Source organism: Artemia sp. Qi Xiang Cuo, chromosome 1 (assembly GCF_049724085.1).
Source record: "Artemia sp. Qi Xiang Cuo chromosome 1, ASM4972408v1, whole genome shotgun sequence".
NCBI classification, from domain to species: Eukaryota; Metazoa; Arthropoda; class Branchiopoda; order Anostraca; family Artemiidae; genus Artemia; species Artemia sp. Qi Xiang Cuo.
Genome location: NC_142794.1, coordinates 46,967,387 through 46,991,815, shown reverse-complemented (window position 1 = coordinate 46,991,815; position 24,429 = coordinate 46,967,387). Strand labels below are relative to the sequence as shown.

Sequence of the window (24,429 nt, the reverse complement as noted above, 5' to 3'; positions counted from 1 at the left end):
TGCTTGTTTATAGTATTTTTTTGTGGGGGGGGGGGAGCGTTCGCAGTTTTCAGGGAGAAGTTGTCGTAGGGGATTTCCCGTGGGGGTGGTGGCTAGTAGCCTTAATTATGTACACGAACCATATGTTCTTGAATTTTTTTTTGTCTTCTTGTTTTATATTGTTATTCAGGAATATACTGATTAACATGTATGCTCATCTTCTAATGAAGTAAACCTGTGTGATTTACTTATTTGTGGTATTATCTTTAAATTATTTTTCCGTATATTCTTACTGGTGAGTTGTGAGCTCTTCGTTTTTTACTTTTAAAATGTTTCTTATTACCGAAAGTCATCAATAATATTAGCTAAGTTATCCGGGCTTACGTCCGTATAAGAGCAAAAGAAATTTCTTGTCCGGGATGCTGAATTGTTCTTGTTCTTTTTTTATTTTTTTTTTTAAATCCAGAAATAAATTGATTTGCTGTTTCTACTTATCTTCTACTGAAACAAAAAACTGTATTTTAGTTAAAAAAGTGTCTTACTCAAGAATCATCTTTGCTGTATATACTTACTTTACTGGTAAAATACGAGCTACACATATTTTTTTATAATTTAATCATTTAACATTGCTGAAAGCCATCTAGAATATATCAGTAAATTACCCGCCCCCGAAAAAGAAGCCTGACAGATAACTTGGCGTTGCTCTTGATTTTAGCGTCGTAGAATACCGGGAGATGGCTCATTCAAACGGTAATAAAAAGTTCGACTGCCCCTTTAAGTAACGAAAGAGATTATGCACCAGTAAAGTGCCGATTTCCGCCCTTTTACGATGCAAACCAAAATTTTCAAATATAAACTACTTTCAGATATATACTACATCATAACCTGTCTAAAAAAATTGTCTCAAATTTCTAGCTACAACATGAAAAAAGCCCTACCCCCTATACCTCTAGTGACTCATTTCTTCTATTTTTTTTTAACCTGCTTCCAAAATTTATCACAGCTATGCTACTGACCATAAGATCCGACGAAAAAAAAAATCAATCTCCTAAGTTATAAAACGATTATGAGCGGTAGATTGTACTTCCCTGGCTCCCAGTAGTCAAGCCTATGAAATGAAATTACTTCTTTATTGCTTAAATTTACATAATCCCTCTTTTGGGTGTTTACCCGTTGGAACCACACAACTTTAGCAAAACGCTGGGAAAAGACGCCATCTAACTAAAACTGGTCGGTCAACATATGTTTGTGCATGGACGTTAACTCAATGCAATCTGTTCCAGTTCAATTCGTGTTTTTCAGCAATTCAAAGCCTTTTTTCTAGAAGAAAAGGGCTGACAATATTTAAAAAAGGCACCAAATGTGGGCCGATCCCTAAGTGGTATACTATACGACAATGAAAGCTTGTTTCTCACATTTGTGTAAATATATACTAGATCCTTTCACCTTGGATAATTCCGTGCCTCCAGATACGCTTAGGGAATCCAAGAAGAGTCGCCAGTCGTCCCTCATTGCTGCGACACCCAGACTTCCTCCTATTCAGGTTGAAGCAAGGCACTGAGATTTGAGAGGTCAGTTCCCTAGTTGCTTCGTAAGGTGTTTCTTGGGTGTCTTCTTCTTCTAGTGCCGCGTGGTAGCCACTGGAGGATGTTCTTTAGCAGTCAAGTTTTGGGCATGTTACATGCCCAAGGTATCTCCACTTCCAGTATTTAATGACTTCAGTAACCAGTGGCTGAGACATCTTCTGTCGTTTAGAAGCGTTCGTTACTTTTTGGGTCCGATGGATATTTAGAATGCCCCTTAAACACATATTATGGAGCAGGTGGAGTTTCCTTTCATGGTGTTAGTCTAAGTGCCAGATTCTGGAACCATAGCAAAGCGTCGAGAAAACGTTGTTGTTGAAGAGTCTCAGTTTGAGTCGGAGAGAATGCTGCTGGCTACGCCAAATTAGGGTCAGTTTCCTGCATTTGCCTGCCCGATTTTGAGATTGGCTTCCCTTTTGTAGGCACTGCTTTTGTGAATGGTGCTCTCCCTAAATACTTGGAATCCGTGACTTGCTCAATGGTCTGGTTTTAAAAGCGTAGGTCGAGTGGAAATCCAGTTTTGGCTATTCTATTTGTTTTGCTGGCGTTTATTTTAAGGCCTAAAGGTTTGGCAGTGTCTCTGACCTGATTGAACTATTTCTGAAGTTTTCCTAGAAGGTCTCTAGGAGACTGATATCATCTGCCAAGTCAACATCTTCAAGTCTCTGATTTTCCTCTGGATTCCATGGCCGTCTCTGAAAAACATAGTCGACGATGAGGATTAATCATAGTGGTAATTGCATGCAACGAAATGGAGGTCCCTTCATCCTAAGCGAATGGCCGAGATGGAGGCCTTTGTGGCAAATGATGATATTGATGGGAAGCCCTTTGTCTAATAAAGCATGGTTTAATAGAAATTTTTGTTTTAAACATGGGACCACAAATGGTGTTATTTTGTTGCATTGTATTTTTCAGACTCAAAGGCTTGATTTTGCTTTTGGCTGAAGCACCATTTTTTTTTTTTTTTTTTAGTATTTTAAAGTATTATTTCGCAAAAAAAAGTTGGAATGGTAGGGGATCTCAATTGCAGCTTATACGGTAGTACGAGCCTAATGAAATTCTGCTTAAATCTAATTATAAAAGTACCAAAATTAATTATATTTACATAAGAATTCATGCAATTGATTAAATCAAGAGAATTCACTACTCAAAACAAATTTGGGCCACAACATCAGAAACCCTAGACTAGGAAATAATTGCTTTTATTTAATATAATTTCAAATAATTGCTTTAACTAAGCATTGTCTTATATGCTCAGCAGTATTACTATTAAGCACTGTTTTATAAAAATGTATAGTATTAATGGTTAAGAGTAGAGATGAGAAATCTCACTTGAGTGTTTTCTGGAGAGAAAGAAAGGAAAAAGCAGAGATGTGTTATATTTGTCCCTGGCAACTTAGGGTGAATAACTGGTTATGTTTGAGCCATCCCTTTGAACCTATTAACTTTAAATCTTTGTCGGGAGGGGGGATTTTTTATTTAGGCCCCGCCTCCTGATATTTTTTTACTCCTGTCATAATATGCCCTTTTTTTTGTCTTTTTGACAAATTCGCCCTAAGCTTATTCCACTCGTGTGTTGTGCTATTCCACTCGTATATGTGTTATTCTACTCTTTTCCCAGTAGCCTTATACTATAAGGAACACAGAGCCAATAATTTTGGCTCTGTACATGGTAACTAGTATAAAGAACATGGTAACTAGTATAATTCTCAGCATAAACAATTTTTATTGTCTATAAATCCTAAAAATAGGGGAAAAGGGTAAACATTTTCACAGGCAGGACAATAGCGCTGCCTAAGTAAAGAGCGATATGGGCACAATGTATTATTATTTTTTTTTAGACCAGGGTACTTCGTATCGAACGAAATGTCTTAGAAACTTCAAAAAGAACTTATTCGACTTGAAAGGGCTAGTGCTCTTTTTAATAGTCAAAAGTGATTGGAGGACAACTAACCCCCCTCCCATACGCACCAATTCCCCAAACACATCTAATCAAAATTTTGAGATAGCCATTTTGTTCAGCGTAGTTAAAAGATCCGGAAATATGTCTTTGAGGATGACAACCCCCACAGCCCTCAGGGCAAGGGTTGTAAGTTATGCCCTAGGGGCATATAAGGTTTTTACAGAAAGGGTGGTCGTAGGAACTTCAGAGGGGGTTCATTGGATTGGTAATCAGAATTTCTAGTGCCCTTTTTAACATTCAAAGTCATCAGAGGGCGGATGACCCCCCCCCCCTCCCACACTTCGTATTTTTCCAAAATGCATCTGATATAAATTTTAAGATGGCCATTTGTTGTTGTAGAAACTTCAAAAAGGGCTCATTCGATTGGAAATTGAAAGGGCTAGTGTTCTTTTTAATAGTAGAGAGTGATCGGAGGGCAAATATCCCCTTCCCACACCCACCATTTCCCCAAACACATCCAATAAAAATTTTTAGATAGCCATTTTGTTCAACGCATTTGAAAGGTTTGGATATTATGTCTTTGAGGATGACACCCCCCCCCTACAGCCCACACGGCAAGGGCTGTAAGTTATGCCCTGGGGGCATATTAGGTTTATATAGAAAGGGTGATCGTATAAACTTTGGAGAGGGCTTATTGGATTGCTAATCAGAAGTGCTAGTGCCCTTTTCAAGATTCAGGGTGATCAGAGGGTGGATATCCCCCCCCCAACACCTCGTATTTTCCCGAAATGTAATTGATAGAAATTTTGAGATGACCATTTATTGTCTTAGAAACTTCGAAAAAGGCTCGTTCGATTGGAAATTGAAAGAGCTAATGCCCTTTTTATTAGTCAAAAGTGATTGGAGGGTAACAAGCCCCTCCGACGTCCATCAACTCCCAAAAAACATCTAATCAAAATTTTGAGATATCCATTCTGTTCTGCGTAGTTGAAAGGTCTGGAAATTATGTCTAAGGATGACAGGCCCCCCTCCCCTATAACCCTCAGCGCAAGGGTTGTAAGTTTTGTCCTGAGGGCATATAAGGTTCTTATGGTAAGGGTGGTCATAAAATCTCCGGAATAGGCTCATTTGACTGAAATTCAGTTGTTGCCGTGCCCTTTCTATGAGTCAAAGGGATCGGAAGGCTGCGCTTTACTGAAAAGAAAATACATTTTAAATGTTTTCACTTTTTTTACTTTCATAAATAAAAAAATTATCAAAACTTTAAGGAATGCATATCAGTATGTCAGTTAAACTGACAATTAACGGTTATTTGTTTTTTGTTATATTTTTTTTCAGTAAAGCGCAAATTATGTTCTAGTCTTAAGAAGGCCTGGGGGTTATCAGTCCTACTCATGTTAATTTCTGCTCGTTTTGAGTTTGACTCGGCTATTTATTGTAATTTCTGTTTGTTTTTGGTTTCATTTATTTACTGATAGTGATTTGGGGTAGTTTTACACTTGAAGATTATTTGACTTTATTTCTGCTAATTTTTGGCTAAATAGAGCTCTTTACTTTTCTTTGAAAAACATGTTTTTATGGAAAAAGTTCTTTAAATTAATTTCCTACAAGGGAAATCCTGGTCAGAACTAAACGCCTTCTGGCTATGAAAAAAAAACCCAAAAAACCCAAAAACAACGCAGTTACTAAGCAACATTAGTGTTTTTTGTTGTTTGCTTCTGAAATTTTTAAGGTTGACAATGCTTAAAAACCCTGCTAGTTCCAGAAAAATGGACTATTCACCGTGCCGAAAAGGATCAGAAATTTGCTCTGTTGAATTATGCCAGGAAATCTGTAAACGATAAAGTAGAAACATCAGGAATTTTCCCAGGAAGCCTAATTTAGGACAAGCTATCCAAATATAAACAAATAGGAAAGGGTATATTAAAGATAAAAGAAAAAAAGAGAGAGAAAGACAGAGGGATGGAAAAAACAATGCAAAAAACGCGATAGAGAAAGAATTGAAAATAAGCTAATACAAAAGTGTATATGAATTGGAAGGACGAAAAAATTCAGCAGAGAACGAGGAAACAAGAACAGTAGAAACGACACGCGTAAAAATACTTCAAATCGTGGAACCGTTCTTATGAAACAAATTCATCTACAGTCAATTCCTTTTTGGATTCAGTGTGGTTAGTATTGAATCCCGAAGCGTTATTACTTTTATATGGGTCACATTCCTGCAATAGTTGTTGCGATAACTGTCATAAACTTGCCCGTCTTATTCTAGGAATTATTCTATGTTTCAACGCAAAGAGTATTTAATGTTTTTAACGTTTTAATGTTTTTTTTAAGAGTATTTAACGTAACCCCACGTCTTGTTTCAGTTCGGCTGAATTATTTAGTATGTAAGCTTGCGAAGACATATTTTTTTTCTCCAAAATTCTTCAATGGCCATTCATGGGAGAATTTTGAAGTTTTTTTCTGAATTAGTTTTAGTTATTTACGTGTATTCTCTGATAGAGTGTATTTTATTACAGGACGTATTGAATCTGGGATGCAGACTGTCAAACGGATGGGAATTGTTGAGACAGACTCTGGTGATCGACCGGTCGATGATGTCAAAATTCTTAAAGGAACAGTTAACATGCTATGATTTTTATGATGTTTCTGGTTTAAACAATAGAGTTTGTACGTTTCTATTTGAATCGTTTGTAGAAGGTTTAAGAACGACTTTTAAGATCTGGGATCAGCTGCGGACCATTAAATTGAGAAGATTTCACTTACGCATTGCTACCTGGTGTTGATTTTAATATAGTTAAAACAAAAAAAAAATTCTAAGGTTCATAGGTAAAGAAGGCTAAATTCCTTTTTTAGGGGTTTAACTTGTGCTGGGTTTCTCCTAATTCATTGGCCTGTTCTAAAAAGTGGTGGGTAAGTAGGTCTGAGAAAATTTAACCTTCATCAATAATGATGGCAGCTAGTAATTAGTCGTGGCGTTAATTGAAGGTAAAGGCAGTATAGTCATGTCCCCCTCTAGGCTTTGCTGGCCCTCCTCTCGAGATTTTGAGACATACCATTCCAGGATGATTGTCATTAAAAATAATGTTTCCATTCTATTCTTCCATTGAAGAAACGATAAATTTGCCATCTCCAGGTCTCAAAAAATACATTTTGCCACTACCCCTCTATATTTTTCTGAAATGACGCCATTGGTAACTAGGCGTTCCTAAATAGTGATCCCCAGATTTAATCAATTAAGGTTATGCATCAATAAGTGGTGCCCGTGTTGCTTTACAGGCCATAGATTTTAATTTGTCAGTATTTTTCTTAGAGTTGAGGTTCATATTTAGAAGCTATTACATAAATAGCCTAATGTTAGCTCTCCTGTATTATTTTGAGGTAAACTGTTCTCCTAGTTGGTAGCTATTGCTTAGTAGCTGCGATGGTTTTTCTTTTAGGCATAGCAGGAGGGGGCTAGTTTGGCCAGAATTTTGCTTGTAAAAGAAACCCTTTTTCCCCATTTTTAGGATTTCTAGATAATAAAAACTGTCTATGCAAGGAATTAGACAAGTTACCATGTTCTTTGTGTTTTTGGTATTTTAGCCAAAATTATTGGCTCTGTTCCTTGTAGTACATGGCTACTGGGAAACGAGTGGAAAAACAAACAAATCTCCCGTTGGGTTGAGCTCGCTCGTTTAAATAAAGAAAACAAAAACAAGATACTAATTGAAAAAAAAAAAAGCAGATGAAAACATACAAGGATTTAATAGATTTTCTTCAGGAGGAGGTCTCAAGGTACTAATCAAAACGTATTCAATTCTGGATAAGATTCATCGGATGCGACAAGACTTTTTTTCAATGTTCTTCTGAATTTTTGTCTTCTACTGGTAAAGTGACATGAAAAATAAATAGTTTATAAGAACTTCAGTACTACCAGCTATAAACTTATAGTATTTTAGTGCAGTTTCGAGCCCTAAACCCATATAAACAAATATTCCCCTAAAAATAGAGTACTGAAACTCCCCATCCGGAAAAGAATAAAAATTAAGAAGAAAACCAAAAAAAAAAAAAAAAAAATTATCCCAACAGAGGAAAGAACGAACTTAAAAATCTCCTACATGTGAGGGGCTGCCCCCTTCCCTCTCAAACCCCGGTCTTTTCGCTTAATTTTTAGCGTAGCGGGCAGACGTTAGAATTTTATCTCTGTTTTTTTTTTTTTTGGTTTCAGGCCGATTAAAAAAAATTGCTCAAACTCTAAGAACGTATTGAATTTACTAAGAAGAAGTTTTATTAATGATCAATTAATTTTCATGAAAAAAGCTAACCTGATTCTACCATTTTGTTAATTTATACTCTGTAAATTTGGAAGCTGGCAAGTATGCATAAAAGCCTTTTAATTTTTAGATTAAGTCAACTTAGCAGATGCTATCATTTAAAATATTTAGGGTGAAGGTGCTGTTACTTATAGGATAATTTTCATACGAATTTTTCAGGAGTCATATCGATTAAATCCATTTTTCATATTTTTCAAGATCTTCCCGTGTTCCCGTGTTCTTCCCGTGTTCATAGGGTTTAATTATTTTATTTAATTTACACACAAAAAAAGAACATTAAAATCATATTTCAAACATAAAGAACTTGGTAACTAGTCCAATTCCTAGCATAAACAATTCTTATTGTCTATATATCCTAAAAAATGGGAAAAGGGTAAACATTTTTATTTGACAAGGGAAAATCTGTTAAAAACTGAATCCCTTCTGGCTATCGTAAAAAAGAAAACTAACCCAGCTATTCATCGGTAGCTATCAACTAAGAGAACAGTGTACCTTAAAATAAATCAACAGAATTAGCATTAAAGTACTTAAGAGATAGCCTACAAATTTCAACATTAATTCTAAGAAAAATACTTACAAATTAAAATCTACGGCCTGTAAAGCAACACCGGCCTCACTTATTGATGTATAGCCTTAATTTGTTAAATCTGAGGATCACTATTTAGGAGTGCCTAATTACCAAGGGTGTCAATTCACGAAAGTACAAAGAGGTGGGGACAGAATGTATTTTTAAACATACAGGCGGCAAATTTTTCGTTTATTTAATGGAAATACAGAAAAAAAAAATTCATGAAAATCTTCCTGGAAAGGTATTTTTCAAAATCTCGAGGAGAGGGTCAGCATAGTCTAAGGGGCACATACCTACTCTTCTCTTTCCCTCCAGCTGACGCCACGTTCTCTCTGTACTATCTTTTATGCATATTTTGATACCAATACCTAGAAAGTAGTCATAATACATATTTTATTTATATAAACGTAAATATTATTATAATTCTGATTTATTTCTTCAAAATTAGGCTAACTTGTGATTTCTATTGTATGCTTTTAAGCAAGGCCGTACCCAGGATTCTTTTTCGGAGGGGGTTTTACTCAAAGATTTTTTTCGGGGGCGGGGGCGTTACACAAAAAAACGCATACAAAATTTGTTTATATCCATTTTGTTACGTTTTTACGAGTTAAAAAAAATAAAAAAAGAAAAAACTGTAGAAAGTGACATTCCTTGGGTTAAAGATAGTTTTGTTTAAGTAGCACATATATTGAGCTTTGATATAGGCTAAGATCGAAACAAAAAAGCAGTTTGGTTAATTTAAGCTCCACCATTCGGTAAGCTCTTAACCGCTTGTTACAACCCAGAAATAACTTCTGGGTTGCGGCATCAGCCGCAGCCTTGTAATGAATGAGCCATAGCCTGATTCATGAATGGTAACTATTATTTCGATTAATCATAATGGTAAAAGTTTACGAAAACAAATTTACAGGTTTTCTAAAGTAGCCTAATAACTTTTTCAAATGGTGTCGAATTGAAGCGAAAACTGCACGATTGAAATAACATAGCCAAAAGCTCCACATTGGAGAATTACTGTTCCCCATTTTGAGAAACAAGGAAATCACTTTTTCGCATAAGCGAAATAATAAAATAAAATGCAGTTTTTACAAACAAACGTATTTTGACAAGAGATGACGTAACACACGCATATTTTGAAAAGATGATTTTCTGGATGTCAGATTTGATTGACTCTGCTGCCCGATCACCCCTGGGTTTCGATCTTTGCTAGGCACCAGCTAAGAAAAAGCCAAAAGGGTTTTCTGTGTGTGATATATTTCTTAATAATGTATACAAACAGTCCTGTTTATCGAGTAAACCGTGGCCGAAACACAACATGCTTTCCGGTTAATTCTTTCGACCTTTTTTCTCACACAACCCCGGTCCCTGGGGTTGTAAGTTATGCAAATGGCCCAGTGCTTAAACATACATTTTAAAGCGGAAAAGGCGGGTTCATGGTTTGATCCTGAGTACCTGATTATCTTGAAACTGCCAGAGATCATTCCCTGGGTCAATAAAAGTGTATATTTTGCTGGTAGAGGAGACAGGGAGATGTCATAAAATGAGACAAATATGACAAATTATCCCCTGAATAAAGTTCCAGGAACTACCTTCTGATGATTTTTACGTTTCTATCGCCCTGAAGTATCGTACTCTTCTAGTGAAGCGAGTTAAACAGTATGAAAAGTGATCTTCCCTTATAAAACTATGCTCAATGGAAATCTCTAAGACAAAACTAATGACATTGAGTTCAGCATCTATTATAGATGACCCATATTTGAGCTGTGGAGCTTTCTAGATTTATATATTTAAGCAGACAACCATGTCAGCCATCTCAATAGAGCTGATGCTTTTATGACTGTGAATATGTTAAAAATTTAGCATTGTACCCTTGCAAAAGTTTCGAGGACTATCTTCTGACGGTATTTGAGTGTCGTTATCATCAGGAAGCAGGTCATTTATGTAGCGGAAGAAGTTTATCTACAAGACATGAATATTGTCCGATGCAATATCATAGTCAGTGAAAATCTCTAAGACAACATTGAGCTCAGCAGATATAGTAGAGGTTCCATATGGAAGGAAAGCATGTTTCTAGATTTATATTTTTAATAAATAGTCTTGACAGCCAGTGGATCCTCAATCTTAAGTAGTTTGGTGTTACGGCCAAAAAACTGGCATATTATCTCAGTACGTTTTCAGGATCTGTCTCCTGATGATTTTTAGATTTTTGTCACCAGGAAGTATCTTCCTGTTCTTAAAGAACAACTTGATCTATAAAAAAGGGATGTTTTCAGATACAGAGTCATCCTCCATGAAAATATCTAAGACAACATCCGCATATATAATAGATGACCCATATGAGAAGGGTTGAGCTTTCTAGATTTAGATATTTAAGCTAATGACTCTGGCTGTAAATATGTCAAAAATATAACATTTCACCCATTCAAAAATTTCGGGGAAGGTTTTCCGATAATTTTCTGATGATATTTAGGTGTCCATCACCTAAAATTTTCTCAAACATTTTACTTTTTCAGGATCTGTCTTCTGATGATTTTTAGGGGTGTATCAGCAGGAAGCACATTGCTTTTCTTGCAGAACAAGAGTAGGAACCCATTATCCAATCCGACGATACAAGATTCAGCCAATAAGAGGGCTAGAATCCGACGAATACAAGATCATGTGTCTCTTTCTAGGCCAATCATAGATGTTTCTAAGCCTATTGAATACTGACGGGGCATTTGTATAATCGACAATGTTGAAAATCTGACAGGGAATTCTAATGTATCACGAGGGGAATTAAGAAACTAATTTGGCTTGATTTTCTTAAGGCTTAGCGATAAACTCAGGAATTATTATTTCGAAGCCTTAATAGTGTAACTAGGACACCCTAGATAATTTTCAAAAATTCAAAAGAGATACAAGGAGGTTAATAGAGATTGAATATATTTATGGATGAAAGGATTTTTATTGTTCACCATACAAGCGGGCTATCATTCCATGTTTTATTGAATGTTTTTTTTTGTATGGATGTTTTATGTTTATGGACGTAAGGTTTTTTATTGTTCACCATACAAGTGGGCTATCATTCCACGCAAACACAGACCAATTGATGTTAAGCGGCACAGTATCGTAACAAGTTATTTGAACATTCGATTTTTCAATTGGAATTTTGATAGGTGTTAACAGTGATATGTTTCGGGACATTATTTACGGTATCATCCTGAGAATATGCATACCACGATGATTTGAGATGCATACTGGACACACAATTTCTTCTGATGGTTGGGTTCCGTGTCCCCGCTCAAGAACCTGAAGTAGCCCCCCCCATCCAAACCCCTCCCTCAACCTACCCCCTCCTCCATTTCTTCTAATAGCACCAAGTTTTCCGTCAAAGATAACAAATTTCTCTTAAAAGTTAGAATCAGATGAGTTTTTAGTTCCAGAGAAGGTGCAGGATTCGCTCTTTGGTTTTGATCATATGAACCTCTTCATATAACGAAATCAGGTAAGTTAACAGAAAACCATGTCTTTGCGGATTTCTTAACAAGGTCAGGTCGGCAGGGCTGTAACTAAGGCACACAAAGTTCAGAATTGAGAATTTCAGGGAAGCTCTATTCTACTGTTCTAAAAATATGTTTGATTAAACTCTACACTCTCATAGTATCTTAGTAATATTTTAAAAACTCCTTTCTATTAACCGTGTGCTTTTTCAAGTGAAAACTATTGCTTAGTGATTATCGAGAAAAAAAATGAAGAGAGGTATAAAATAAATTGTCTCGATCCATAACATCTTTATTTAATGTCTACATCTTTTTAAGTTATATATTTGATAAAGTCGCTGACAAAACACTTCTTTATTTATCATTGCTTAAAAACACAACAGTAGAATCAATGCAGCACTATTGATGAAACTGGTATAGATCCACTGCATAGATACGCTTTTAACGTCATAACAAAACACCCTTAGCGTGTAACAAAGCACCCTTGAAAAATATTAGGTTAGCCAATAGTTTTAACGACAGATAACAGAAACAAGAGGTAACAACAACGGAAGAAAAAGAAATCAAAAAAAGAAGAGCCCTTTGAGAAAATTGTAAGTTCAATTTCCAGCTCAAAAGAAAATATAATTGAGAGTTTAGTATGTGGATTCGAAAACTTTTTATTTTTTAGGTTACCCGAAATCTGAAATACCTTCTCAATAAGAACGATATTTGACTTGGATTTTCAGCAGAATAGGTTTTACATTGTATTTCTAATATGACTTGTGCTTAATTGGAATTTTAATTAGGTGGGCGAAAAACGAGTGCAATATAGACTACCATTCAACAAGACATATCCTCGTTGTTGAAGTCTTAAGTTTATAGATACACAAATTGTCTTCATTCTAGGCAGTAGTATGCCAATTCACATTCTCATACAGCAACACCCTCTAACCAAAAATCGGCAATATTTGATAATTCCGAATAAACTTGAGTTGAAGTTGGTCTCTCTTGCTTCGAACCGAAACATATGGTTGCCAGCTGAAATAAACTGCCGCACAATTCCTCAGGCTAATCTCCTGCCTTAGGGTCAACATCTATCATTGATGCCTCATCTGGGCTTATAACCTAGAAGAAAGGGCAAAGAATGGTTCCAACAACGAGCAGCTGATAAGAAAGGAAACCCACATCGCTTCCTTTCTTATCAGCCTCGTCAAAACCCGCGACCAGTGGAATGAACGATAAAACAACAGCACAGTTTAAATTAGATGGGACATAATTGCACATAAACAAGAGCAAATCAGAAAGGTTACTTTTTGTGGACAAGGTTTTGTTAGCTTCAGTTTTTCTCACAAATAAACACTTCTTCAAAGATACGGATTTGTACAGGCCTGATATTCAATAGGCTACTCTGCAACGCTTCTTCTTTTATCCAATTGTGATCCCGGTAAGTTTTGAAAAGCTGTTGAATAGTTTCATTGCTTTCCAAATTTTCTCTATTTCAAATTTCATTAAAACGGACCTGAGATGTGCCAATGATAAAGAAGACTATAAAACAACAACTTAAAATCAAAGCCTATTTCCTTCAAACACTAGGCTTCAAGCTGGAAGCACCATTCGGGGCTATCAATCCTGCTGTACCGACTGATAGTGTCTGCAATTTTCTTCATGCCTTCTTTTTTATTTACCATGAATCAGAACCTATTATTTTCAATAATTTTCCTTGCAGTATCGTAACTTCAAACTGCAATTGCTTAAAACTTTGCAGGGGTTATATTTTGATTTTTGCTGGCGAAAGAAAAATAGTAATACAAAAATGCTGTATTAATACATAAGCAGGAAACAGGGCTTCCTCTTCACTCAGCACACCACCTGCTAACCACCTTTTTTTTTTTTTTGAATTTAGACACAGAGAATTACAGAGGGAAAAAAGGGCGTCTAAATGAAAAAAATAGTTTTGTATTAAAAAGAATGTACCGTATCACTGAAAAAGCTCCGCTAGAAAAGAAAAACTTTAGTATTGGGGGAAAGGCAACCATAGTTTTTCTTCCCCAACAGCAGAAGTAGATAAGTAATGTCAAATAAGCCCAATGGTTAAGATTCACCAGTGGAATTATTTACAAAAAAATTTTGAGATCTGCCTTTTCGTTTTAGACGAAGCTATCTTTTGTAAGGAAAAGAAGGTCGAAAAGTTATCGTAACAAGGGTGGGGTTTGAATTCAAGAAAAGATATAGTAAAAATGGAAACATTCTAAAACGAAGCGTTCATTTGTTTTTTCATCAACATCATCAATCCGACTTACAGCCTTTCAAAAACTCCAAAATTTTTCTTCCGTGGAAAGAATTAAAATGTAGCTTCTTTGACAAAGTCTAACTAGCCGGTGAAAATATGGTTTATAAAAACAAAAAGAGTATCACAACGGCAAGAAAAACTAGTAGAAATCAATATAACCAAGAAAAGTGATAAATAAAATTATAAACCAATCCTGGACTTAATTTTATTAAAATTTTTATCAAATATTAACTAAAAAAAAAAAACAAAAAAAAAACGATAGTACTAAAAATTTAGATTAAAAAAAAATAAATCGAAATTTTATTTACTCCATTTAGAACGTGCAGTGTGATTACATAGCCCCAAACAATTAGGCAACAAAAAGCTTATCAAAAATGCAGATATTGGTCGTTTGAAAGGCAGGGGGCCAATATATTAAATAAGTTAAAACGTGGTACTAATAAGAATACCGCTTGCGACTAAAATTAATAACTTCTTTACTTCTTCTTATTGAATAAAACGCCACATTTCATTTTTTTTAACCAAATAATCGCTGGTCACATGCTTATATACTCTGCCAAAATAAACAAAAGATTCAAATTCATAAAGCAAAGTGAACAATCGTACTTCTGTTTTATACAACATATTAACAAATATTCCCATGAGTAGGTTCACTCTACCGTCTACCTTGAAATTCTCTACAATCTGGATCTACGTCTACTGTATGCATTGCTTGCAATGGTGCGTATATTAAATTATAACAGGGCTTTGTATTGGATTTTCTGCGGCCTTTAGATTGGATTTTTTGTTTCTTCATTTTATGGAGAGGGGTTGTGCGTAATGAGAGGTAATAAGCAAAGACCTAATAACTTGGTCTTTAAATAATACTGTTTTCAATTACATAAGTTTGGCAATGAGTGTTTATTTAGGGCCAAAACGTCCAGCAGGTCGTCCCTAAGGGGGTTGGGGAAGAGGTCACAAAGAAGTACTTAAAGAAAATTGGAACTTCATTGGACTAGGAAAGGAATGAAGCTTCAAATAGACTGGGGTGGAGGAGGAGCGTCCTCAGCTGTATTGGTCTCGGGCGGCTTTATGCTGCATTGAGTTGTTAGTACTGGTATTAGTAAGATGGTTTATCCATTTCTTTGAGAAAAGAATATTGTTTGGTTTCAAACAGCTTGCGTTACCTACTGCACCATGAAACAGGTTTTCAATTAGAGAGTTTTTGATCTGGCTCCTTTTTAATAGTACAATCACTTTTTAAGAGACCTTTAGATATTCGATTTGTTGTGCCCATTTGATTGTTTATTACATATAAATTAGCCAAATATTATAAGGTTTACGATTTTGTTTTATCTTCTACAGAAGTTGTGATTTTGAGCTGCGTCTTTTTTGAAAATAATTGATTTGAATTTTCAAATAACTATATTACTTACTATGGCTCCAACTTTGTTATCTCCAAAAGCAATAATTCCAGAAAGAACTTCCAATATAACCTACAAAAACAAAATACATAAGACGAAAAACTGAAAAAAAAAACAAGAAACGCAAATCTCTCTAGGCATTAATCATTTGTATATGTCTCATTACAGGCAATATTCAATCTCATAACAGGCAATCTAGCGGTCTTATGTCAATTTTAAATTCTTGGTCAACATGCCTGAGACTCTAGACAGGCATGCCTTTCCACAAACTAACAAACAAGCATACTCCCACCATTTAAATATTTGCCTCTCAATGAGAGAGAGAGAGAGAGAGAGAGAGAGAGAGAGAGAGAGAGAGAGAGAGATAAAGAAAGATAGAGAGAGATAGAGAGAGAGATAGAGAGTGAGAGAGATAGAGAGAGAGAGAGACACACAGAGAGACACAGAGAGAGAAAGAGAGAGAGAGAGAGAGAGAGAGAGAGAGAGAGAGAGAGAGAGAGAGAGAGAGAGAGAGAGAGACAGCACAGTGTCATTTGATTGAACAATAAATGAATACTTACTACGCCAAAGCTGAATACGTCCATTTTTGCTGATATATCACCACGTACAGCTTCAATTGACATGTATATAGGCGTTCCCATTGGGTTATCAGTTTCACCAGGAAGATCAGTTGTGACACCACTTTTACCAGCTCGAACTAGTCCAAAGTCCCCACTCTATAAAATATATCAAATCAAATTGTTTGTATTCGAAAAAAAATAAAATAAAAATGTGAAAACGACGTCAAGACCGTCTATAGTGACATTTACGTTCCAACAGTTTGTTCTAAAGGTTGTTTTTTTTTATATTTCCGTTTTTTCATGTCTCTGTTCTCTTTTTTCCGGGTATATCTTTTGCACTTATTATTTATTCATTTATCTATTTTTTAATATAAGATTAACAATGTTTTATTTACAACTTGTTTTATATTTTAACCATGTAGTTCATTTCTCTCACAAGCTGTGTTTGCTGGACTAGTTTTTTTTATACATATGAATTAAAACAAGGCCAGTATTATTTGGACTGTAAAAAAAATCCAAAAGGAATGACTATAGTTAAAAATTGAAAAAAGAAATTCCTTTTTGTATTTTTTACAATATTGATTTACGTCTTTTTAGAAAATATTTTTATTACTGGAAAAGAGGTTCATGCACCTCTTGTTAGACTTATATTTATTTTTCACGAGAATAGATGTTATCAGTGCCGTATGGGATTTTGTTCAGGTTTTTCGAAAAGGTATTAAGTAGAAACCAGATATATTTTGTAGGAGAAAAACAAAACTGAAACATATTTTTCAGATATCTACTATTAATGAGAGAAGTTTTCTACGCATTTAAGGAGCGGAACAGAAAAATTTTGATTTCAAAAGTTCCATTTTCCAGCAGTTTTGTAAGTAAGATAAGAGGATATAGCATATTTAGGAATATGCTACCTTGCAAAATTGCAAGCCCTTTGCATCTCCTTGACGTCGACTCCACGACGAACGTAGTTATCTCAAACACAAAGACCCAAATCAAGTCTCTATACGGACAGATCTTTTGAAAATTGAAAAGTTGTCCGATGCCTGGATGGTCAAATTCAATGCATTGAAAACAAAGGAGCTGTTGTTCTTTCCATTGAAAGTGCCACGCATATACCCCAGCTTCATCTTCACGAATGAAGCTTAAAAAAGATTGGACGAGCTTCGTCTCCAAGGAATCCACTTTATCACTGATCTCTCTTGAAAATTCACTTCGAACGGATGAGAACCTCCTGTGCAAGAAAGCTGGGGATCACTCACCAATGCAAAACTTTCTACCACCCAGCTCCATCCTCCCATTTAACAATTCTTGCATCAGACCCATCGCCAAATATGGGAATCCGCTGTATGCTGGTTTTCTGGAAACGTGGTTGGCACTTCTTCAAAGGTCCAGAATAAGGCCAATAGGGCAGGTTTACTCGCTACCCATGACTCCCTCCAGTCCTTTAGTGAAACGTTGGATGTGGCGTCGATGACTTTTCTACAAGTACATCGATGTACCTCCTTCGGTAGAGCATTCTTGTATTATGTTCCCCCATTGTCCAACAAACACGAAGGCACACTGCTCGGTCCAACCATCTTAAGGTTGACACACTGAGACTAAGCGAGTACTGAAGGACAATTTAAATCGACGTTGAATTTTGATTTAGAGCTATCTTCCTGTAGGATTGATGCAAAAGACTAGCGGCAAACTAGATATGTAACTGTACCTGGCACTTTTTAAAAGTCTTTTTTAGTTAATCACTATTATAATCAAGATGGTTCGAAACATATAATCAAAATAAACTTAATGTTTAATATATAATGATATTAATTACTAGAAATCTCAGCAGTTCAAGATTTTATATAATAGTATTTTTAAATTTTTAGCGTTATAATTATAAAAAATGTTTAAAATATATTTAGTTTTAAGTTAAGCACAAATGGAGCCATAAAATTTAGAAGATTAATTATTATGAGGGGGGCAATAGCCAAACTTCTGTTTTAAGTAATTTCTGTTTTCTTTTAAGTTTTATTTATATATTCACTTCAATTTCTACTTGTTCTAGGATATATTTATTCACCTATATCAGTGTCTCTGATCTTCATGTTTGATGTGATAGTTTGTTTTAATTTTTGTTCGTCTTAAGTTTGGAGTGTTGCAGGACTTCATTTCTGCGTCTTCAGTCTTAATATAACTTTTTACTTTTCTTTAAAAAACTTTTTCGGAATTTTTTTTTTTTAAAGAAATTTCTGTTTCTGTTTGATTGCCAAAGTTCTATTATTGGTTAATATTATGAATATTTCACCAGTTCTTTGATTTTTTCAGATTTTTTAAAAAATTAAACAATAATAAAGACAAAATAAAATTGTCAATTTCGACTGCTTCTACGCATGTCTTCGCAAGCAGCGTATTCTCGCGATGTATGATACCCATCAGTTCCTGCTTCTTCAAGACACTATGCTGCTTCTATCTGACTCCAGTATTTTATATAATCTGATCAGTGAATTCGTCAGATTTTTTTAATCGTAAGAGCAGTGTGATTCACAAATCTCACAAGACTGACTGGCTGGTTGTCTGTTTACAATGTGTCATATAGCTCTTTCTAATAGTTTACAGCACATCGATATATTAAGCACACCCCATGAAATTAAGCATCTTTGAATGCTTAATTTCATCATCGGCTTTCCCAAAACTGTATCAGTTTTCCCAAGGAAAGGGTCTTTTATAAAAAGGATTTGAAAATAGAGCTGAAATACCTTTAGCCGGCATCAAAACACCAACGATTTAGAACCGATGTCAAATCATTTATAGCTATTAGGGTAAGTATAAGGCGTCAGCCATTTAAAAAGCTATAAACAATACAATCATAATTTTAAACGCATTATGAAAGATACATCATAACAATTTTCTGTAAACCTTTTTTTCATACAAAATAATTGTACACGTCCCATATATACTTGAAATAACAAGCGTTCAACCAATTAGTCTCGAATTGTGCTCTGATTTCGTGTGGCTATACTGCAGTAAATTAATAATTATTTCTAGAGAGCAGAGGAGTATAAGCAAGGAGAGCTGAAAAAGCTCAAGACCATTCTTACCCTCCCCAGAGAACTATTCTACAGCAGAACAAGCTTAAGTATTGCATAAGAACTTTTATGTTACTAGATTTAATAGTTTACTTTGGTTTTCAACTAAGAAAATTATCAACAAGCTCGTGGCAACGAACTGGAAGCAGAGAGTGCCATGCCAATGGCATTTGAAACTTTAAGCAGTATTATTTTGACAACAATATACATAACTATCGAGTTTCCTTTTCATTGTTACTATAAATATGCAATATTCATCAAGTTTAAAGCTACCGATCAAAAGCTATTATCATGAGAAAATTTACATAGCTTTGAAAAGGAGCCCAATCAAGACAAAAATACATAATTCCAGTTTAGTATGCCAAAGAGCCCTATATCATAGGTTCCAACTACTTCTATGTAGAAACAAGACATCTTTCAATTTTCCCAAGACGGCTGGTCATGGATGCGTGTTTATTTGTTATTTTTCCTTCTAGGGGGGACCATATTAAATCACTGGTCTTAAAATATCAAAAATTAGCCCATTCAAGTGGAAATTCAAAGATATAGTCCCGTTTAAATAGTCAAGATTTTATTGCAAAATTCCGAGGCCACAGCACCACACGAAATACAGCTACAAACAGAAAAAAAGAACAAAATACATAGAATTTGTCCGAAGAACAGAATACACCTTAAAATAATACAAACCAAGAAAAAAAAATAGACATGGAGGTTAACAATTTTAACGGAAAACAGCAACCATAATAAAATTCAGCTCCTAAAAATCTTAACAGACTATCCCCTGAAACATAGTTCCCTATGTTTTCCCCCTATACGAACAAACTCACACAACTGTTTAGCAGCACAAAAGTTCCTCGCAAACATCCGCTCAATTAACCAACACTCACTCCCAGACACTCTTCCAAAACATTCATTCCGTAACTCAGACAGCTTGTCTTACTCGGATACAAATTTAACAGAAGAGATCATGCAATGCAGAATATTTCCATTTTGTGCCATCAAACAACATTTTTGCCCTGACCATGCATTGTTGGGCGCCGGTTATTAGAGTAAGTTCAGTGCATCTGATTGGGGAAGGGGGGACGGTGCGTGAAGCCACATTCAATGCTTTCCTCGTTCAGTTCTTTTTTGTGCCAAATTTTCCAGGTTTTCATGAAAGGTGCCCAGCACATCTTTTTTCGAAAGAACATATTCGGACTAGGCGTGAAATATGGATACGGAGGAGGTGAAAGATCCCCTTTTATTGTAAAAATATTTTTAAGTATGCAATAAAAGATCTTATTTTTAATAAAAGATTATAAAAATCACATTTGTAATTTTGCTGACGAGTAAAAGCGTGGGAGCACCATTACTTCAAAGACCCCCCCCCATGAATTTAGACATTTCGGCCTGAAAAAATGAATGTAATGAAATTGTAAACATAAGGGTGCACCTTTTTAAGGGAGATTTATAGTATAAAAGTATTGCTATACTAAAGATAAAATACCATCCAAACAGTTAACATACCTTCCCGTTTTCACACAAATGAAGGAAGGTTGAAGTCAGCTCCCTTCTTGTTTATCTATGCGAATGCGATGTCAAAAACGAAAAGGTACTAACTGCTAACTAAAAATCAAGTTTTTTTCAAAACAAAAGTAAAGAGCGAAGTTAAAACTGTAAAAGATCATAAATTATCCTTTATTAGGGGATTACGACGCGTTAATCTCATTCCAATCTGCTGCTAAAGATTAGTTTATGAGCTATTTAGAGTATGCTGAGTATTTGTAATTTTTTAAAACTTCAGCATAATGAACGCAGGTGAGGCGTTGAGGGTTGCACTCCCCCTCGTATTCCGGACATTTACTATTTGCTTATAGCTTTAACATCACTCATTACTCTCATTTGAAACACTTTGTTTAATTTATCTTTAAAATTTCGTGTTTGTGATTAGTATAGCTCCCATGACCTGTTTTTACTTGACAAAGTTGAAAAGAAGTAGATGACACTAAACTTTGGTCCTTCCCCTCCCCATTCAAACTGAAAGTTTCAATTTTGATCTCGTTCACACCAGATTTCTGTGTGCATTCATACCAGGATTTGTAGCGTGAATTGAAACAACGCCTCGAGCTATTCGCTGTATAGTTAAATAGATCATCCCAGATCCTGATTGTAATTTGTATGAACTATGTGATGCCACCCAGTCATCTTAAAAATAAATATTATTTTGGGTAGACAGCAATCAGAAATAAAGCCTATGATTCTTTACCATTATATCAGGGCTGTTTATTCGCCTGTAAGTTATTAATATTATTCGTACCGTGGGTATATCATATCAAGTTTTTCTTTTTATAATCATTTAGCTTGTCACATACCCGCAATCAGTAGGAGAGGGGACGAAGGAGAAACTCCGCGCTAAGATTTATTCAAAGGATAACCCCTGGCCAACCCGGAAAAATTTTTCCAATGAAAATACTTTTATCATCTTTTTGTCCTCCTCGCTCCATCATTAAATAAATTTATCTAGACGGTAAAGAATCAAATTTATATGAACTAATTCATGTAAGGCAAATAATTTCAATCATAATTTATACAGCCTGATAGTGATCAAATTCTAGAATTATTATTGATATCTCTAACTTAAGACTCTTTATCTACCTGAAAAAATTATAAATGTTTTTTGTAACATTAGTCTACCTTATCGGTTCTTTAGGATAACTTAGTTTATCGCATACCCGTAAATAAGGTGGCTGAGATTTTTTTCTAATATAAATTCAAAAGTATCCCCTCCCCCTCTTCCACTTCTTAAAAAAATAGATAAATTATTGCAATAAAAATCCCTTTCCTCATCTTTCTATCCCCTTCTCACAAGGAAAATTCTCCCAACTCTGCCACCCTCCAAAGGTCCAACCTGTCTGCACCTATGGCTTATCACATATCGTAAATGCGATATAACATATAAGAAAATGACGGGACTGATAGAGCTAATTAAAAAGGAAAGAACAAAGAAAGAGCATTTTCTCAACTTTTCCTTAGAATTCGATGTAAAGCTGACATTAAACCATGCCGGGGAGGGGAATTGTTTTGATTCCCCCTCCATTAACATATTTATAAAGGTTACGTAAAGTGCGAGCTTTTTAATTTAGTAATGGCTAAAAAGAAACCAAAGAAATGTTTTCACAGTTGATCACTCACAATGAAAATCCTATATATGCCTCTGTCTTGAACTTAACCATGAATAAAAAGTAAAATATTCAAGATGTAACAAATACGCAACCTTGGCTAAGCAATGTTCATCCAGCAATACATTTGCAGACTTGATAAATCTGTGTATAAAAGCTTTCTTTTCAAAGGTATGTAGGTACTTAATGGCAGAGATGACTTGTTTTAGTATATGTGTTCGAGTCTCCCATGACAGTGGTTGTGATTGATCCTAAAGATTAAAAGAAAAGTTAGCAATTCGAATGTTTCGTCAAAATACAAAACTTATTTGATATTATCTTTTTTTGTTTTATCAATCAAAACAAACACAAAATTTTAATTCAGTTTTTTTCACAGTTTGGTGTCGATCTAGATGACAATCTACTAGCATTTTGCGTGATCTATGAGATAAATAAATAGTTATTTCGAAAAGTGGCAGTAGTGAGTCGATCAACAAGTTTGACGTAAGAGACTAAAATGAAGGGCGAGGGACTCATGACATAAAAAACTCGTTACCACTTCCTAGATTTTCTGGTGGGGGTCCTTATGTTCACACTGAAGAATATCATGTTTTGTTTTTAACCTTAAAAATTAATTTTTCCGCAACCGAAAGAAAGAAAAAAAATGCAGTTATTTTTTCGAATAAAAAAACAAAATCAAACTAGTACTTGAAAAGTTTTGCTTATATATTTTTATTTATCAGATGATTTTCAAAGTAAAAAATAATGCTTCTACTTGGTTAGATTTAACTGGAAGGTCATAGACCTACACGAATATGAAAGGATTAGGTGTTTTTAGCCAACTGTTCGTCGACAGTCCAGAGGGGACAAAACATGTCAGGATCACGCCGAGGTCATGCTTAGATCACACGATGCGTAATTCCTTTTAGTAAGCACGAGTCACATTATTGTACCTTTCTTTTACCTGCAATTATGCAGTTTCCTGCCTTCAGCATTAAAGCAGTTGATTCTTTTATTAAAACATAACTCTTTCTGATACATATGTATACGAATAGACTACTTTTCTCCAAACATGTAGGAAAAGTCATTTCGAAATTCTCTACGATAGTTTTAGATTTTAGAGAACATTAATCTCAGGGTCTGCTTTCTCCAGTAGGGAAATTTTGAGGCTTTCAAATTGGAGATAAGGCCGGGAAACTCCCCTAAGTTTAACTTCCATTTTGTTTTCATCTTCCTTAACCACCCACTATCCAATAAGGGTACCAGGTCTAGGCTCTTGATTACGACAAGTGGTGTCTTATGGTTGTTACAAGTCAACATTTAGTTGTAGTAACGGTTAACTTACAACAATCTGTATACAATATCTGAAACTAGGATATACTCAAAAGTTAAAGTCGAGGAATTAATGCCAGCAAGAAAGGTCTATACCAAGTGAAACCAAAAGAGAGGAAAATTAAGATATGCAATCAATTCTTCCTTTAATGAATCTTTTATTATACAAAGTAAATAGATGTTATATAAACGTATATATTCAATGAAAATAAATTTAAAGTACAAAGGACATGAAAATGAAAACACCCTTTGTCCCCCTGGCTTCATCTTAGGTCTATTCGTACCTGAAAACCAGCATTTTCTATGATTCTTCTTTTGGTGAATATTTACGTAAAAAGCTGTGCACAAAGTTTTCCTAGATAATGGTGCCATACAGAACCATGAAACAAAACAAAAATAAACAGAAACTAATGCCGTAAATTCGACGACGCTTTTCACTTGTAAAAATTCAAACATAAACAATCTTTTGATCCACAGAATATTAATTACACGTTATTTCCTGTTTACGCAATTGGTGTGAGCTAATGAACTCATTTTCTGCTGATTTTCACACACTTTACTTATTTTCAAACTTAACACCCGCTAAATGTTAAAACTATGTAACTGTATATGAAGGTCTTTTTAGCTAAAAACTGAGTTTCCAGTTTTTCATTTGTGTAAGACATGTATGGTTGTAAAAGTTTCCACTTAACTAAATTGAAGAATCAAATTTCATTTTTATAGCCCTTCGTACTTTAAATAGAATTATTAAATCGAAATATCAAAAACGAATTAGCGAATTATACAGGTTTCTCATTCTTAATAATATTCGAATGATTTAGTAGCTTTACAC

General features: G+C 34.9%; 2 protein-coding genes across 4 annotated transcripts in view; one reads left to right on the top strand and one right to left on the bottom strand.

Moving 5' to 3' along the window:
- The window catches only part of Cypl (peptidyl-prolyl cis-trans isomerase-like 1 Cypl), a 41,454-nt gene extending 35,308 nt beyond the window's left edge, over positions 1-6,146 (top strand). For both annotated transcript variants that reach the window (XM_089095168.1, XM_089095159.1), the window contains exon 5: positions 5,985-6,146. In XM_089095168.1, the coding sequence (XP_088951294.1) occupies positions 5,985-6,100 (116 nt within the window). In that variant the 3' untranslated portion in view covers positions 6,101-6,146. The remainder of the gene's footprint in view (positions 1-5,984) is intronic.
- Positions 6,147-12,129: 5,983 nt separating this feature from the next.
- On the bottom strand, positions 12,130-24,107 carry LOC148956397 (interleukin-1 receptor-associated kinase 4-like). Of its 2 annotated transcripts, none has more exons than XM_089095150.1 (5): positions 24,087-24,107; positions 22,382-22,537; positions 16,061-16,216; positions 15,513-15,572; positions 12,130-12,932 (listed from the first exon to the last, which is right to left on the bottom strand). In XM_089095150.1, the coding sequence occupies exons 3-5, from the start codon at positions 16,139-16,141 to the stop codon at positions 12,876-12,878; spliced, it is 198 nt and encodes a 65-aa protein (XP_088951276.1). In that variant the 5' UTR covers positions 16,142-16,216; positions 22,382-22,537; positions 24,087-24,107; the 3' UTR covers positions 12,130-12,875. The 2 variants fall into 2 exon arrangements, with proteins under 2 accessions (XP_088951276.1, XP_088951270.1); XM_089095144.1 differs by lacking the exon at positions 24,087-24,107 and adding an exon at positions 23,882-24,031.
- Between the last annotated feature and the right edge of the window lie 322 nt (positions 24,108-24,429).